The sequence below is a fragment of the Fragaria vesca genome, linkage group LG2 (genome assembly GCF_000184155.1).
Source record: "Fragaria vesca subsp. vesca linkage group LG2, FraVesHawaii_1.0, whole genome shotgun sequence".
NCBI classification, from domain to species: domain Eukaryota; kingdom Viridiplantae; phylum Streptophyta; class Magnoliopsida; order Rosales; family Rosaceae; genus Fragaria; species Fragaria vesca.
The window spans coordinates 15,536,563-15,551,934 of record NC_020492.1 but is presented as its reverse complement, the minus strand read 5'-3'; the positions used below and the strand labels follow the sequence as shown (position 1 = coordinate 15,551,934).

The window sequence follows — 15,372 nt, the reverse complement described above, 5'->3', positions numbered from 1 at the left end:
CCTCCTCTCCTCCCTCCTCTCTCTCTCTCTATATATATATATATATTATATGTTATAATAAGAAGGACGTGCCCAAACAATGTAATGAGAAGAAAGGGAAGTCTGGATTCTGTCATTTCATTACTTTTCTCCTTTTAATTTTTTTTATTGGATCAAGCATGTTCTTTGTTTATGTCTTAAAGGTTTATGAAACATTTTTTTGTTCTTATTTCAATTAGTTCAGCAGTAGCATTCATATGTAGATTTTAACTTGTTGCCTGCAAGAATTTAGTTGGCACTAATTATTGGGGGTAATGACATAAACATAGTAAATTCATATGTTAGTGCAGGGTGATCGGACTGATAAGAAAGATACAAGTGCCTTTAATACGTGGAAAGATATCATCATTCCTGGGAATGTTGATGATGGGATGACTACAGATGGTGCTACCCTTGTCCACCCTTTGCCACTATCAAAGCGGAAGTATCTTGCAAACTATTTAGGTCGTGCACAAGGAAAGGCCGGTCGCCTCAAGTTGATAGAGCTTTCTAAGAAATTTCCAGATAAGGTATATCCTTGTAACTTTTCAAGTGACTGAGGAGTTTATCTCATTTGTGGAATTTATTATGCTCATACTCATTCCAGCTTTATTGTGGAGTTCAGTTTGATAGTGAAGTTTAAGATTATTATGATGTTTTATTCACACTGGATGTTTACTGTGACAAAATAAAAGATGCTTCGCATTGTAAACTTTGTAGGGATATACGTAAAGTTGGAACTTACAAGTACAACATTTTCTTTGCAATTTTTGAAACTGTTTTGCTGGAATATCAGATACTGCAGACCGCAAGAATTGTGACCTTCAATCCTACACAATCCTCTTGGAGCTTGGATATTTACTTCAGATTATAGTCATTGATGTTAAGCTGTGATTTAATCAAAACACCTGCATTTTTCTTAACGACCTTGTTCTTTTCATGTTGCTAATTTTTTCAAGTATAGGTACTGTTTTATGAAGTGGGATTCCTGTTTGTTGTGAAATCATTGATACCATGTTATATCTTTTTTGGTTTGTGTCGTTCGACACATTTATTGTTATTTCATGAATGCGGAATATCTTTAATTCTTGATTGATGTTTTCAACAGTTGGAATGTCCAGAGTTGAAGTTCAGTGGCCCTGATAAATTGGGAAAAATAGATTATTTCGAACACCTGCGCAACGCCAAGTTCTGCCTTGCTCCACGTGGGGAGTCATCTTGGACTCTTCGTTTTTATGAGTCTTTCTTTGTGGTCTCTCTCTCTCTCTCTCTCTCTCTCAGCATATGTGGATATAGAATGTATATACATACATTATACCAGTCCTCTAGAAGTAATTTTTGTGGTTCTGCTACAGGAGTGTGTCCCAGTGATATTGTCAGATGAAGTAGAACTTCCGTTCCAGAATGTTGTTGATTACACCCAGATATCAATTAAATGGCCATCAACTCGAATAGGTCCTGAGCTTTTGCAGTACCTAGAGTCTATACCAGGTGAAATGCTGAATTCCATTTACATATTTCCAAAGAATCAATTCCAGTTTTCAGCATGTTAACATATTGTTTTCTGTATCGGTTTTTGAATTTTAATTCCACAGATGAAATCATAGAGGGAATGATAAGCCATGGTAGACAAGTAAGATGTTTATGGGCCTATGCTTCAGAATCAGCTTCGTGTTCTGCAATGCATGCAATTCTTTGGGAACTTCAGAGAAAAGTCAGGTTGTTTCACCAATCAACCGAAACATTCTGGCTGCACGACGGATCTATTGTAAATAGAAACTTAGTCAAGTTCTCTGATTGGAGGCCTCCCATGCCTTTGCCATGAGTATGCAACATTAGGGTTTCCTCTTATAGTTGCTTTCTCCATTTCCAGAGTTCATACCCTCATCATTTTCGTTTTCAACAGCGCTAATTTTTGTTGTATATTGTTTATTGATATTCCTTTCATTCTTAGTCATATAACTCCCAAGGTTTCCCATGTTGTAATTGTAGAACACCTCGGGGAAAGTGATATTGCCAAAAATATATTTAAACTATACTGAGTTCTGTTGAAGTGTACCTAATTTAATCATGGAATCATTTGTTATGCACATTTTTTTTTTCTTCTTTTATGAGCGTCATTTGGGTTTGATTTTCAAATACCGAAAATATGTCGGCTAAATTACATGATTTACATCGTCTTCACTGAAAAATGACTGTTTTAGTTTTTCCTCTAGCCAAATTGGCCACGGAGTTATCACAATCCATAACTGACATGAAATGCCACGTAATCAGTTTGGAAGCAATGAAATGTTGAATGCAAAATTGTGCACCACAAATGCTCAAAAAGCCGAAGCCTTGAGAACCTCAAACTCCTATAACATCGGTTCACTGACACAACTTCTTGTTCCTAAATTACCAGAAACAACTACAACAATAGCTTCTGCTATTGAATTCCTGGCAAGTCCTCGTTTCTGTTCTACTTCCTAAAGTGGTAGAGAAGGAGATGAGAACAGCCTTGTTTACCAGTTGCAGCTTTGCCTGGACTTATCAGCCAAAAGCAATCCCCTCCCACAATTTGCTTGCTCAGTCTTCACTTGAGAATGGAGCTTGTAGCACCAAATCTGAAGCGAGTTCAAGAGAATATGGTGTGCTTAATGGAGAAGCTGAAAAGGTCTCTGGAATCTTGAAGAGAAGATCAGTGGTACTGTCTGGAGCTTCTTTGGTTTCTTCTGCGGTGTTGGGTTTTCCAGGAGATGGCTTGGCCGTGATTAAGCAGGGTCTTCTGGCAGGACGGGTTCCTGGTCTGTCTGAACCAGATGAACAAGGTTGGTATCCGTCAATCCCTGCATGTATTAAACTCACTGAGAATTGGAAACCTTCAAACTACATTTGCGTTTTGCTCTATAAAGTGTATATGCCTATATGGTCTCCTGCATTGGATAAGTGTATGCTTAGACAGGTTGGAGGACGTACCGCAGACCAGATGAGAAGTCCGGAGGGCACGGCGTTGGTTGGAGCCCTATCATCCCTTATCTCTTCTCTGTTCCTCAAGGTTGGGAAGAGGTGATAATCTAACCCACCATGTAGAAAGAATATATCAGTTAGTTGGTACATTAATTAAAGTTCTGTTGCTAAACCAAGTAAAGACTCCAAAACACGAGTTTCCTTGTCACGCAACGTTTAAAACCAATGTATAAAACTGCCCTCATTTTACATACCTGCCTATTTTTACCATGGAACAGGTTCCAGTATCAATAGCTGATCTTGGTGGAACAGAGATTGACCTGAGATTTGGTAGTGCCAACGAGGGACGCCTGTCGGTCATTGTTGCTCCTGTTCTGAGATTTTTGGATAGTGAGTTTTGACACAATGTGATGCATTCCCCATTATCTCTAGATATTGGTACGTAGCTTAACTTTGGTTTTTATGCAACAGATTTCGATGGAGATGCAACAATTGAAAAAATTGGCCGTCCAGAGACGGTGATCAATGCATTTGGACCTGAAGTTATAGGGGAAAATGTGGAAGGGAAGGTTATGAGCATCAATGTCGTTCAAGATTCTGGAAGAACATATTACCAGTATGAGTTGGAGCCACCTCATGTTCTGATCACAGCAACTGCAGCAGGGAATCGTCTGTACTTGTTTAATGTAACTGGAAGTGGTAAACATACTCTACTCCGACATGCTTCAGCATAAAACAAATAACTAAATGATACCATAACTTGAGACAGTAACTAAACTGCTTTGGATTTTGTAGGTCTTCAATGGAAGAGGCATTACAAAGATTTGAAGAAGATAGCAGACTCCTTTCGTGTAGTCTAACTGAGTTTTTGTAAGACGAGATAGGGAATTATATTGTGCTTTGTTTTCATATTTGTAATATACAACAAGAATGTAAGTCTCTGTAGTGCCATTCCAGTTATACCCGATGGCTATACATCCCAGATTGACTGCTTGACCTTTTCTTTAATTAATCAACTGTTGAGCTTGACATTCTGTGGAATTATCTGCACAGCAAACTCTTTCATCACCAAATCCCATGTGTATTTTTACGTGGTGTGTAAACCAATCTCTTATGCCACCCTAGTGCTTCATGGCTTCACTGCTATACCATGCCACTAATAGTTTCATGGTAAGAGTTGTACTCACCGGTCGCTGATTGGAATTAGTAATTGATCGACTCAACACAGAGCATGATTTACCCTGAAAGGCAGCCAAGCTATGCGCCACAGGGCATAAATGCACTGTGAGCAGGTGTCTTTTCAAAGCCTTCGTTTACCAAGTCCATTCTCGTCCTCTCAGCTTTTTCCCATCTATCAGAAGCAGCATAAATATTTGACAGAAGCACATAATGTGAATTATCGGCTGACCGAATGCTTGAATTTAGGGTGCTAATATCTTTTGCTACCTGTTCTGTCATTTCCATATCCATATAAATCCGGCAAGCTCCAAGCATAGCTCCCCAAACCATGTCATTGGGTTTGATGGGCATATTTTTAACTAAAGAGTAAGCCTCTCTTAACCTTCCAGCCCGTCCCAAAAGATCAACTAAGCACCCATAATGCTTAATTCCGGCTTCCAAACCATATTTCTTCTGCATTATGGAGAAAATTTCCATGCCTTCATCTACTAAACCTCCATGCGCACAAGCTGACAGAACGGCAAGAAAGGTAATCTCATCAGGCTTTTCATTTGAATCCTCCATTCTGCTAAACAATTCAAGAGCCTCCTTGCACTGTCCATGAATAGCCATGCTTGAAATCATAGCATTCCAACAAGCACTGTTCCTCTCAGTCATCTCCTCAAAAATCAACCTTGCATTGATCAAGTCGCCACATTTTGCATACATGTCTACAAGTGCATTGTGAACAATCTGATTAAGCTTTATCCTGTTATGACTTAACATGTTATGTATATCCTTGCCAACATCTAATAACCCAGACTGCGAACAAGCAGATAAGACACTCACAATAGTAAACTCATCTGGCTCAAAGCCTTCAGCTTGCATGTTCTCAAATGCTTTCAAAGCTTCCTCGCAAAATCCATTTTGCGCATATCCAGATATCATCGAATTCCAATTTACCAAGTTCCGGACTGGGATTCTATCAAAGATCATCTTAGCCTCCTCAACAACACCTATCTTGCAATACCCAGAAATCATTGACGACCAAACAAAGAAGTTGCGCTGGGGCATTGCCTCGAAAAGTTCCCTTGCCATCTCCATCTGTCCATTGCTACAATATCCATCAACCATCACAGTCCACGTAATCACATTCTTCAACTCCGGTGGAACCTGATCAAACAACCTCCTAGCACTAACAGTATCTCCAGTCCTCGCAAACCCACTAATCATCTCAACCCAAGTCACATACGTCCGCAATGACATCTTCTCAAACAAAGACAACGCAGATGCTGCATCCCCATTTCTCCAGTACCCACCAATCATGGCATTCCAACTTACCACATTTCTCTCAGGCATATAATCAAACACTTTCCGAGACTCAATAATGTCCCCGCATTTCGCATACATGTCAACTAATGAGGTGCCAACCGATACATCACAAATCACACCAGACTTGATACACTCTGCGTGCGCCGATTTCCCATGCTTTATTGACGGAAGCGAAGCACAAGCCTTGAGAATCAAAGGGAGTACACCCCAAGTGTAGATGCCTTTCCGACGAAATTGGGTGTAGACTAGAAGCGCTTGTCGAGGTAATCCTTGAGAGAGGTGATTCCGTATAAGCACAGGAAGAGCCAGGATTTCGTTCCTGGTGGGACGAACTTCCAAAGTCTCTCTTGCCACAATTTTGAACTTCAAAGTTTTATGCTACCACAACAACAAAAGGAACTTAGGAAGGTGTGGGCGAAATATCATTCTTCACAAATTAAGATTACAAAACAAATCGTTCCACACTAAAGCTCACTAATGTAAACGAGTCTATAATCTTAGAAAACATAAATTATAGCCAACTTAAAGGGCTGAAAAAATAAAGTTCAACTTTACCACTTAAAGTGAGCTTATTTGCAAAATGAAAAACCTATTACGAAATTAAAAATAGAGAGCAGACATAGAGAATCTCTTTGCCCTTAGAGCTAGGGCTAGGAGGTTTGGGCATCACTTCAAAGCTTGGCTTATGTTCTTCCTTGTTTGGCTTTGGCTTCAGACGTTCTTGGATTTGGATTTGAGGCAAAACATTCCATTGCAAAGCTTCTCCATCTCTGTCAAAGAAGGTGGATTATGATTGAGGGGCTTCGCAACCAAATAGGACTGAGAATCCCAACGTTGCGCACCCGAGATCTTGGTGACTTCGTCGATGGAGGACGACACCATGGAGGAGAAGATGTAAGAGGAGCGTGTGAACGACATGTTTGCTTTTAGGGCTATTTTCATTGCACTAGTACACTACCAACTATTCAGGCAAATTAGTTGAAACTCCTCTTAGAAATGTATCTAAACGTTGCTCAATTTAGCCATAAGATATTCAGAAATCATAATCAAGGGCAATAGCCCTAAACCAACACATTACATATAAATTGAAGCTGAAACTAACCTCAGTGCCATACATCAGATAGCAGCACTCTAGCCAAAATAAGTATCTCGATCAGCATATCACATGGCTATATATATTACTCCGGCAGGCGCGTACACTATATATCCAGCCAGTTTTTGGGATGACTTTAAATTATGGCTTTCTCCAAACACCGTCGCTGTTCAAAGTAAAAGGCTCCCTTCCCCACCTAAGATGAAATATCATGTCTGAAAATTTACTGTCCTTTCCCAATATGTGGCACAAGCAATTGACGTTGATCTACTAAGAAGCAATACCTGGTGCCCCAAACTTGGTATCCTAGTCCATTCTTTTCGTGACCGATCAAATTGATACAAAAACCAGTAGTGGCTACTAACATCATGAGCTAGGTCAGACACTGCCAATAATAGCTTCCCATCGATCGACTCAACCAAGTAAAAGGTCCTGCTTTCATTATGATCTTCTATTTCTATGTATGTATAGTTCATGACCCAGTTCTGAAGTGCTATATCGAAGGCACAGATAAACACTAACGTCGAACCATTGGAGAAATTTTTCCGAGGAAAAGTACAATAGACAATTCCATCTACACAAGTAACTCCCGTGACAGAACCGTGACATCTAGTTCTGCAAATACCCCATCTTGTATCTCCGAGCTTACAAGTGTATATGATGCAGTTTTGATCCGTATTATGTCGATACTTTTTGCAGAGGACAAAGATAACGCAGTTGGGAGAAGTGGGAGGGGTCGTGAATGTTGCAATGTCTACATGAAACTCCATCTCTAAATCTAACCTGGGCAGTTGTATAACTTCATTGCAAAAGGGATTGTATAGATAGTAGTATTGTTTGCGCACGTAGAGCAACTGCCGTCTATACAAAAGGAACCAACCATATTTTGACTCACAGGGTCCTAGATCTGTTTGGTCCAAGTGCCTGACTGTGTATTTGTAAGTTTCACCCTCCATGTCTAAGAACTCTATAGAGTTTTTAGACACATGTGATATCTCGAGCTCTATAGGGTTCTTAGACCTATGAACGTGTTTACCATCACGAATACAGGTACAGCTCATCATGTATGGAACAAGCAATGTGGAGCGTTGCAGAAGATGAACCTTACGTATGACAAGTCTCCAAGTCTTGCATACGGCAGCAGAACGAACAAGATCCCAATATGGGAGACGATTGACAACTTCGCATAATATATCACTTGGAAGGTCGGACCAACAAGACTGTTTATTGTCTGCCATCTGCATCGAGTTGTTATTATTATTACTATTGAAACATCGCCATTCTTCTTCTCCTCCTTCTTCTTCTTCTTCATCTTTTTCTTCTTCTTCTTCTTGAGAAGTCGTCCTCGGCTGGAGGCGAGAGGAGATAATGGGAGCGAGCAATAACAGCTTCGATGGTATAGTTTGAGATTTTTCGGCAACAGCTCGAACCCATTCAGAAATCATCGTTGTCATCCCTCGATATCTTTCTTTGGAAAAACCCTAGCTAGCTCAAGCCGCAGTCAAATTGTTGCTCTCAAGTCTCAACGTGCCTTATGAACACATGCAGGAATAGAAATCATGGTTATATTGAAGATAGGGTTCCAGCGGAATTCCACATTCGGTTGGAGTGGGAGATCGAGTATAATCAGCATTAATATTCGTTCTCCGCTAAGATTAAAAACTAAAAGCAGAGGAACGTACGAATCTTACACAAAATAGACCTAAGAACTTTCATAGGGGGGATATTGTATTTGATGTTAGAGATTATATATCATATTTTTTAAGGAGTAGTTATGTGTTATATTGAACTGAGATTTTGCTTTACCGCCGTCGATATTTCACTTCGCCGCTACGCTCTCGATCGGAGCCTTCAGCCTAGGTTGTGAACCGAAGTCGAGAATATGGGTCGAGATATATGGATGACATAAGTTGTAATTTCTGAAACGTTTAGGGTTACTCTCGTCATCAGGTTTTGGACGAGTAACGAGAATAACCGTCTTTTGAAGGAAACACAGACCCAAACCACAATGCATCAAAAATTGCTGAAAATCTTACATAACTGCAACTCTCTGAAACAACTGAAACAGACCCACCTTCACATCTTCATTCATGGGCTCCAAGATAGCACCTTCTTACTCCCCAAGCTCCTCACTCTCTCCTCACAACTGGGTTCTCCTCATTACGCTCATTCCATTTTCCAATACTCTCGCTGCCCCAATGTTGTGGCTTGCAACACAATGATACAATGCTTCATTGGAAAGACCCCAGTAGGCGCATTGCAAGTCTACGATCGAATGAAAGCATTGAAAGTTTCGCCGAATAGTTATACTTTCACTTTTCTTCTTAGCTGCTTTGAATCCTGTGAGGCCCTTGAAGATGGGAGGGTGGTTCATGGTGACATTGTCAAACTTGGTTTCAGCTCCAGCGTCTTTGTTCAGAACACCCTTTTGGATTTCTATGCGAAATGTGCCGGCGGTTTTGGTTTTGATTCTGCACGGAAGGTGTTTGATGAAATGCCTGAGAGGGATGTGGTTTCTTGGAATTCTATGATTGCTAGTTACATGAGTCGTGGTGGGGTAGAGCCTGCAATGAGGCTGTTTGAGTCAGTTCCGGAGAAAAACATTGTGACATGGAACTCTGTTGTTTCTGGTCTTTCCAAGGCCGGGAACATGGAGTTGGCCCGTTCGGTTTTTGAGAAGATGCCTGAAAGAAATGATGTTTCCTGGAATTCATTGATAACTGCGTATATACGGTTGGGTGATATGAGCTCAGCTCGGTGTTTATTTGAACAAATGCCTGAGAAAACAGTTGTTTCTTGGACCGCCATGGTGTCTGGATACAACATCATTGGAGATCTTGAATCAGCCAGGAATGTATTCAGTTTGATGCCGGTGAAAAATGTTGTATCGTGGAATGCTATGATTGCAGGTTATGTTCACAACCACATGTTTGATCAAGCTCTTTCTGTATTCCGCAAGATGTTGATTGATGGCAAGTGCAGGCCTGATCAGAGCACTATGATCAGTGTGCTATCGGCATGTACTCACTTGGGTTCTCTTGAACATGGGAAATGGACCGAGTCTTATATTAAGAGGAACAAGTTTGACATGTCTGTACCTTTGGGAAATGCTCTAATAGACATGTTCGCAAAGTGTGGAGTTGTAGAAAATGCAAAAGCTGTTTTTGATAAGATGGACAACAGATGTATAATTACATGGACGACAATGGTTTCAGGTCTAGCTGTTAATGGGTGGTGCAGAGAAGCATTAGCTCTCTTTGAAACAATGTGTTTAAGAGGACCTAAACCAGATGATGTGATTTTTATTGCTGTTCTATCAGCTTGCACTCATGGAGGGCTGGTAGACGAGGGGAAACAAATTTTTTATCAGATGGAACATGAGTTTGACATCAAGCCCCGAATAGAGCATTATGGGTGCATGGTTGATCTTCTAGGTCGAGCCGGGAAGTTGGAAGAAGCACTCAGATTTGTAGAAAACATGCATTTGGAGCCAAATGCTGTTATTTGGGCTACTCTACTGGGTTCTTGTAAGATTCATGGAAGTGGAGATCTGGTGGAGTCTGTAACCAGGAGGATTATAGAGCAGGAACCGGAAAATCCCAGTTATTTAACTCTAGTTTCTAATTTGAGTGCATCAGTTGGACAATGGAAAGATGTGCTGACCTATCGGCAAGTTATGAGACAACAGGGAATAGAAAAGGTTCCTGGTTGTAGCTCAATCCAAATGGGGAACAAGATAGATGAGTTTCTTGCCCACGATACAAGGCATGACGAAAGAAAGAAAAGAGATTTATGGAGTTTTGAATTGTTTGAATGAACAGGTGGCATCAGTTTCTGATGGACTGTGAACATATGACAATGGACTTTTACAAAATGATCCACCCTACGCTGATGTATGGGAAGAAATTAACCATATAAAGGAGTAGCACTTATGTGAATGGCCCAAGCATTTCTGGCCCAATCTTTCAAAGATTTGGGATAGAATCAGAAAAAACCCATTATCAAAGACATCAACTTTGTGTAAAAGTAAGAAACATGTCTTGTGATAAAACAGATGTTGGAACGAATTCTATGTCAGTGACTGGAAGTAATACTCCCATAACGCATACATATCTTCACAGAAGAAAGGGTTGAAGCAGTGTAAGGGTAAGGTTCTTCTGTTTTTCTTAGGAACAAAAAAAATATTACTATGGCTAGTGTCACACTAACTAGTGAAAGAACGTACGTTGGAATAGAATTCTTTTGTCAACAGAACAATTACATTCTGGGCTCCTTTTCTGTAGATGATAATGAAGCTGACAGGCAGTGTCTTCTTTCATGAATGAGACGTCTACAATGGTCCACAGCCTTGGGAGCAGTGGGACTACCATAGCTTTGGATTGAATACTAATAAGTTTTGTGGAGCGGCTGATACTGTACTAATGCTTGGCCCCTTGCAAAGTCCCTCGTTCTGAGCCCGGCCAGCTGATAGATAACCATGAACACTTTGAGCGATTGAGAACATGTAAGTTCAGATGTTCGCATGAATTAGTTTTGAGATATACGTCAAATTTTATATTTTTCTCCCTCCCTCCGTCTCTCCCTATCTCTCTTTTTCTTCTATAACAGATGATGATTGACATGCAAATGACTTATGTCTATCAAATTCATGTTGGAGAAACTCTAATGTTTCTCAGGGCTGCATGGAATTTATTTGGTGTCCTTGCAATAATTCACGTTGATGTGTATAAATTTGACTGTTTTTGTGATAAGTAGAGAAGCTTGGTTTAACGTGCAGGTTTTTAAACTTTATTTGTCTAACATTTTTAAGTGAAAAGATAGCCTGGTAGAACATTTTTAAACTTCAGTTGATCTGTGCTTTGGGAATCAGTTTACCTTTTTATGTTCAGAGTCAAAATCGTCCTCAAACAAAAAGAAAAGGTCAAGGATGCATATTTTCTTTATGTTATGTAAAGCTTCATTCCTACTTAAGTTGTATTTTTTTTTTTTTTTTTTTTTTTTTGGGTTATGGAAAAATTGCATTTGCTTTATACTTTTGGCAAGATGTAATGTTTTACTTCACCTATTCCTATTTTGTAACTCTAAACTGTAAACCCTTAGCTTTTTAGAGAACATAATTGAAGCATCAGAATAACAACAAAATTATTTTTATTGTATTAATTTGCAATAGGTGGACATTCTTCATTGGTTGCGCAAATACAAGATAGCTTAGAGGCTTAACTGATCTATCCTAGTGTGCATTTTTAGTCAATATTGATGTTTTTCTTTTTGTGAGTGATTTGCCATATAAGCTGTTGAATAGAATTAGCAGACAATACTGAATTTCATTGTAATGCAGATGAAGCTGCTTATGCAATATGATGTGTTTCCACTACCATGGAAGATTGTGATGTATTAGCATTACTTGCTCAGTTGCTCATATTCATTATGTTCATTGCTTGTTTCACTAATTATGCAATATGATGTGTTTCCACTACTATGGAAGGATGTGAATGCATTAGTTGCTTATATTCATTATGTTCATTACTTGTTTTCATTAGTTAGTTCCACCAATTTAGAGACTTTTATTGTGTTGCAGCAAAACATGGCATACCTTTACAGAACTTCCATATATGGGAACAGTTAAACAGTAAAGTATACCATCATCGTGAGCTAGCTCTGAAGTGATCAGTTCTGTGTTTTCTGGATCCCATCAGAAGTCAAAATCTGGTGCACACTGAACACAGATTGCCTTCAAAATTATTGTAATGCAGGTTAGGCAGCTTCTGGATGTGATCTAGTTCCACTATTTCAGAATGATGTGGTCTTTTTTTTCCATTATTTATTCCTGTTATTGATATTCCTCACTTCTTTTACTAGCTGCTCCACCAAATTGAGAAACAGTTTTGGTCGTAAATCAAAGTACCTTTATAAAGCTCCATTTCTGCAGAGGGAAGTAGCTTTTCTGAAGGTATTGATGCTGCCTTAGTGCTCTAATATAGCTTTACTGGCTCTATAATAAATTCTGTTCACTGCATTACTTCTGTATTTCCAGATCTCTTAAGACGTCAATCACCTCGATCCCTCATTGTCAGAATCTTTTCCTCTTCTGATCAATGAGAGAAAAGGGACACTGGCGTAAAATGGTACTGTTTAATGGAATCTCAGGATCAAGTTAGCATCCATATAGGCTATATGGTCTGGTCCATAAATGTGGATGAACACTGCTTGATGGTGCAAATTTATTTACTATTTATTTACTATATTATTATAGCGCCTGGCGCGGTACTGTACCCGTGAACAGTGACAGTTGGGTTTGGGCTTTTTTTCTCTCCTTGGGCTTTTGGGCCTGCGTCTCGCCGTTTTCTCATTCTTTTTCTTGCTCTCTCTCGATCTCTCTCGAAACTCCACCGAATCGTTTTTTCTTCGTCTCTATGCGTCCTCTCCCTCTTCTTCGTTCCTGCCCTTTTCGAAAGGAGAAGAGAGATCGCTTCCTCAACTCTTTTCTTTCTCGCTTTCGTTCTTCAAACTCAACCAAATCTCTTGATTTAGATTCAGACTCTTTCACCGTTCTGAAGTTTTCTGTTGGAAACGAATAAGAGTAGGTACTGTGTTCTGAATCCTTATCTGCGACGTTTGTTATAGTTTTTGGGATTTTGGATCTTCGATTTGGTACATGATTATGAGATATTTAGATATCTCGACATCTATTGGTTTTGTTGTTTTCATTGATCTTCAGCAGATTTGATTCTGACACCTCAAGGTCGATTGGATTGGTTTCAAGCTAGGATCTCAGTGAATTTGATCTTTCCAGGTAAAGAATTTGATATTTTCAACTTTTTCTCATAACTGGGTTTGGACATTTCTTCTGTTTCTCAAGGATGCGTATGGGTGTGTTGGGTTCTTTCTCTGTTTTGCTTGCATGTGCCGATGGTTTGATTGGGATCTTAATATGCTATTAAGAGTATTTCCCTTTATTACAACAGGATAACCAATTTCATTGGCAGCATATATATATATATATACAATACTGAACCTATAATCATATGACATGGTAAATTTTTATCCTTTCTTTTCAGGTTGAGTTGAGTTTCGCAGTCAAGCTAGCTGATTGTATTGTTAATATATCAACTTTGAAAAGGTACTTTAACTCCATTAGGCTCTACTGCAGTGTTTTTAAGTTATTTTGCATGTGATATGGAAGGGGGCAATTTGTGTTTTTAGTTAGTATAAATCAATTGGTTTCTGTTTCATTGCTGGGGTTTTATTTTCTGTGTATTTGTTCACTCTTAGTCCTATTACAATCAACCAGAGTGGGTGTATACTAATGGACTTGAAGGCATACTTTCAAGAGCAGAAAAATAGTATGATATGATGAAGGGAGTAACAAGACGTATTGAGGAGGTACAAATTTAAACCTTTTGGCTATGTTTCTAATCCCTTGATTTTGTTTTTGACGGTAGCAAGGATAAGAGTGGGTTTTGTGTCATGAATTTTACACTACTAGAAAAATGTCATCACACAACACTTAACATGCAACCATTTGTCTGAATAAGTGAACTGTCTTATACAACCCAAAGTTATTACTTTCAGTTTGAAAAATTACTTATTGCTTGAGCATTTCTGCTTGACAAAAAGGTACATGAACTTCTTTGAATTGATTACAACTCCTTCACCTTCATTACACTCAACCTGTGATTTTCATAGCTGTATGGTTCTGGATATGGATGCTTTTGTTGGATTTATGCAAACCAATGCATGTGCCATGCGTTCCCAACTCTTGCAGTCTAGAAGCACACATGAGATATGCTATTGAAGTCCTATACATATTTAATGATTTGCGAGTTTTGAAGAGCACTCATATTAGGATCCACTCTTCTACATGCCTAATATTATTCGTTGCTCTCAATTGTTAGGTACCACACCCTCAGAATCTGTTGTTCAACGGCAGCAACGTAAATATGAGGTTAGTTGTAAGTTCAGTTCCAGTAGAAACATGTTGTTACACAGACATATTCCATAAGGCTTTCATGTAGAATGAAAGACAACTCAAAGCTGGGAGGAGAAGAAAGAAGAGAATAGTCCTAGCTTCAGCCTTGGAATAATACTGGTAATAAAGAAATGTGCACCCATCTTCCAGATTTGTTCGTTTTGTACCACAATATTTGAATTTAAAGCCTTATTTGAAATTTGTTTGGTTCCTTTTGATATTGACCTATAAATGCATTCACGGAATGAATGATTGATGTAGAATTTCAATTGTAGTTTCTCAGTTTTGAGTCGTTTCTGCTATAAACTAAAACATGAGAGATTGAGATTAAAGCCTTACATCAATCACAATATTTGAATTTAAAGCCTTATTTGAGATTTGTTTGGTTCCTTTTGATATTGACCTATAAATGCATTCACGGAATGAGTGATTGATGTAGAATTTCAATTGTAGTTTCTCAGTTTTGAGTCGTTTCTGCTATAAACTAAAACATGAGAGATTGATCCTTTTGCTATGTGTCTAATCAATTAGGTCCGAATATTTCATCTTGAATGCAAAGTCTGCTTTTCTTTTTATGTATTGTCTAGGCCAGATTGATGATAAGTGGGGTACTTTTTGTTTTTCTGAGTATTCATCCTTTAAATATTTTTCAGGTTGGTTACTGATATGCCGGCAGCAACTGCAACAAGCAGCTCTGGTGAGTACTTTCCAAATCTCCACTTTCTTAAATTGGGTTACTTATACGTTCGATCTTCGCTTTGTTATTCTTTTTATTTTGATCTGATCCTTTCACAATTATGCCCATCAGCAACTTTTGTTTCTTGGTTATTCACTAAAAAAAAAAAAAAAAAAAANA

General features: G+C 38.9%; 4 protein-coding genes and 1 non-coding gene across 6 annotated transcripts in view; 4 read left to right on the top strand and 1 right to left on the bottom strand.

The window, feature by feature from the left end:
- Positions 1–2,088, top strand: part of LOC101300417 (probable glucuronosyltransferase GUT1-like) — a 3,873-nt gene extending 1,785 nt beyond the window's left edge. The window contains exons 5-8 of the mRNA XM_004292511.1: positions 330–548; positions 1,127–1,270; positions 1,374–1,509; positions 1,614–2,088. Coding sequence (XP_004292559.1) covers positions 330–548; positions 1,127–1,270; positions 1,374–1,509; positions 1,614–1,843 — 729 coding nt within the window. The 3' untranslated portion in view covers positions 1,844–2,088. The remainder of the gene's footprint in view (positions 1–329; positions 549–1,126; positions 1,271–1,373; positions 1,510–1,613) is intronic.
- A 278-nt stretch (positions 2,089–2,366) lies between these two features.
- On the top strand, positions 2,367–3,824 carry LOC101294128 (psbP domain-containing protein 4, chloroplastic-like). The gene is made up of 5 exons (XM_004290542.1): positions 2,367–2,825; positions 2,960–3,063; positions 3,243–3,354; positions 3,436–3,663; positions 3,760–3,824. The coding sequence occupies exons 1-5, from the start codon at positions 2,504–2,506 to the stop codon at positions 3,822–3,824; spliced, it is 831 nt and encodes a 276-aa protein (XP_004290590.1). The 5' UTR covers positions 2,367–2,503.
- A 397-nt stretch (positions 3,825–4,221) lies between these two features.
- On the bottom strand, positions 4,222–6,372 carry LOC101300120 (pentatricopeptide repeat-containing protein At3g21470-like). The gene is made up of 2 exons (XM_004292510.1): positions 6,172–6,372; positions 4,222–5,832 (listed from the first exon to the last, which is right to left on the bottom strand). Exons 1-2 carry the CDS (start codon positions 6,370–6,372, stop codon positions 4,222–4,224), a joined length of 1,812 nt encoding a protein of 603 aa, XP_004292558.1.
- Positions 6,373–8,765: 2,393 nt separating this feature from the next.
- LOC101299834 (pentatricopeptide repeat-containing protein At2g29760, chloroplastic-like) lies at positions 8,766–10,364 on the top strand. The gene has a single exon (XM_004292509.1). The coding sequence runs from the start codon at positions 8,766–8,768 to the stop codon at positions 10,362–10,364; it is 1,599 nt and encodes a 532-aa protein (XP_004292557.1).
- A 2,602-nt stretch (positions 10,365–12,966) lies between these two features.
- On the top strand, positions 12,967–15,233 carry LOC101293836. Of its 2 annotated transcripts, XR_183977.1 has the most exons (5): positions 12,967–13,340; positions 13,606–13,667; positions 13,820–13,930; positions 14,443–14,636; positions 15,170–15,233. It is a non-coding gene; the product is annotated as an uncharacterized LOC101293836 (transcript). The 2 variants fall into 2 exon arrangements; XR_183978.1 differs by lacking the exon at positions 15,170–15,233 and having other exon boundaries at positions 13,839–13,930; positions 14,443–14,856.
- The last annotated feature ends 139 nt before the right edge of the window (positions 15,234–15,372 follow it).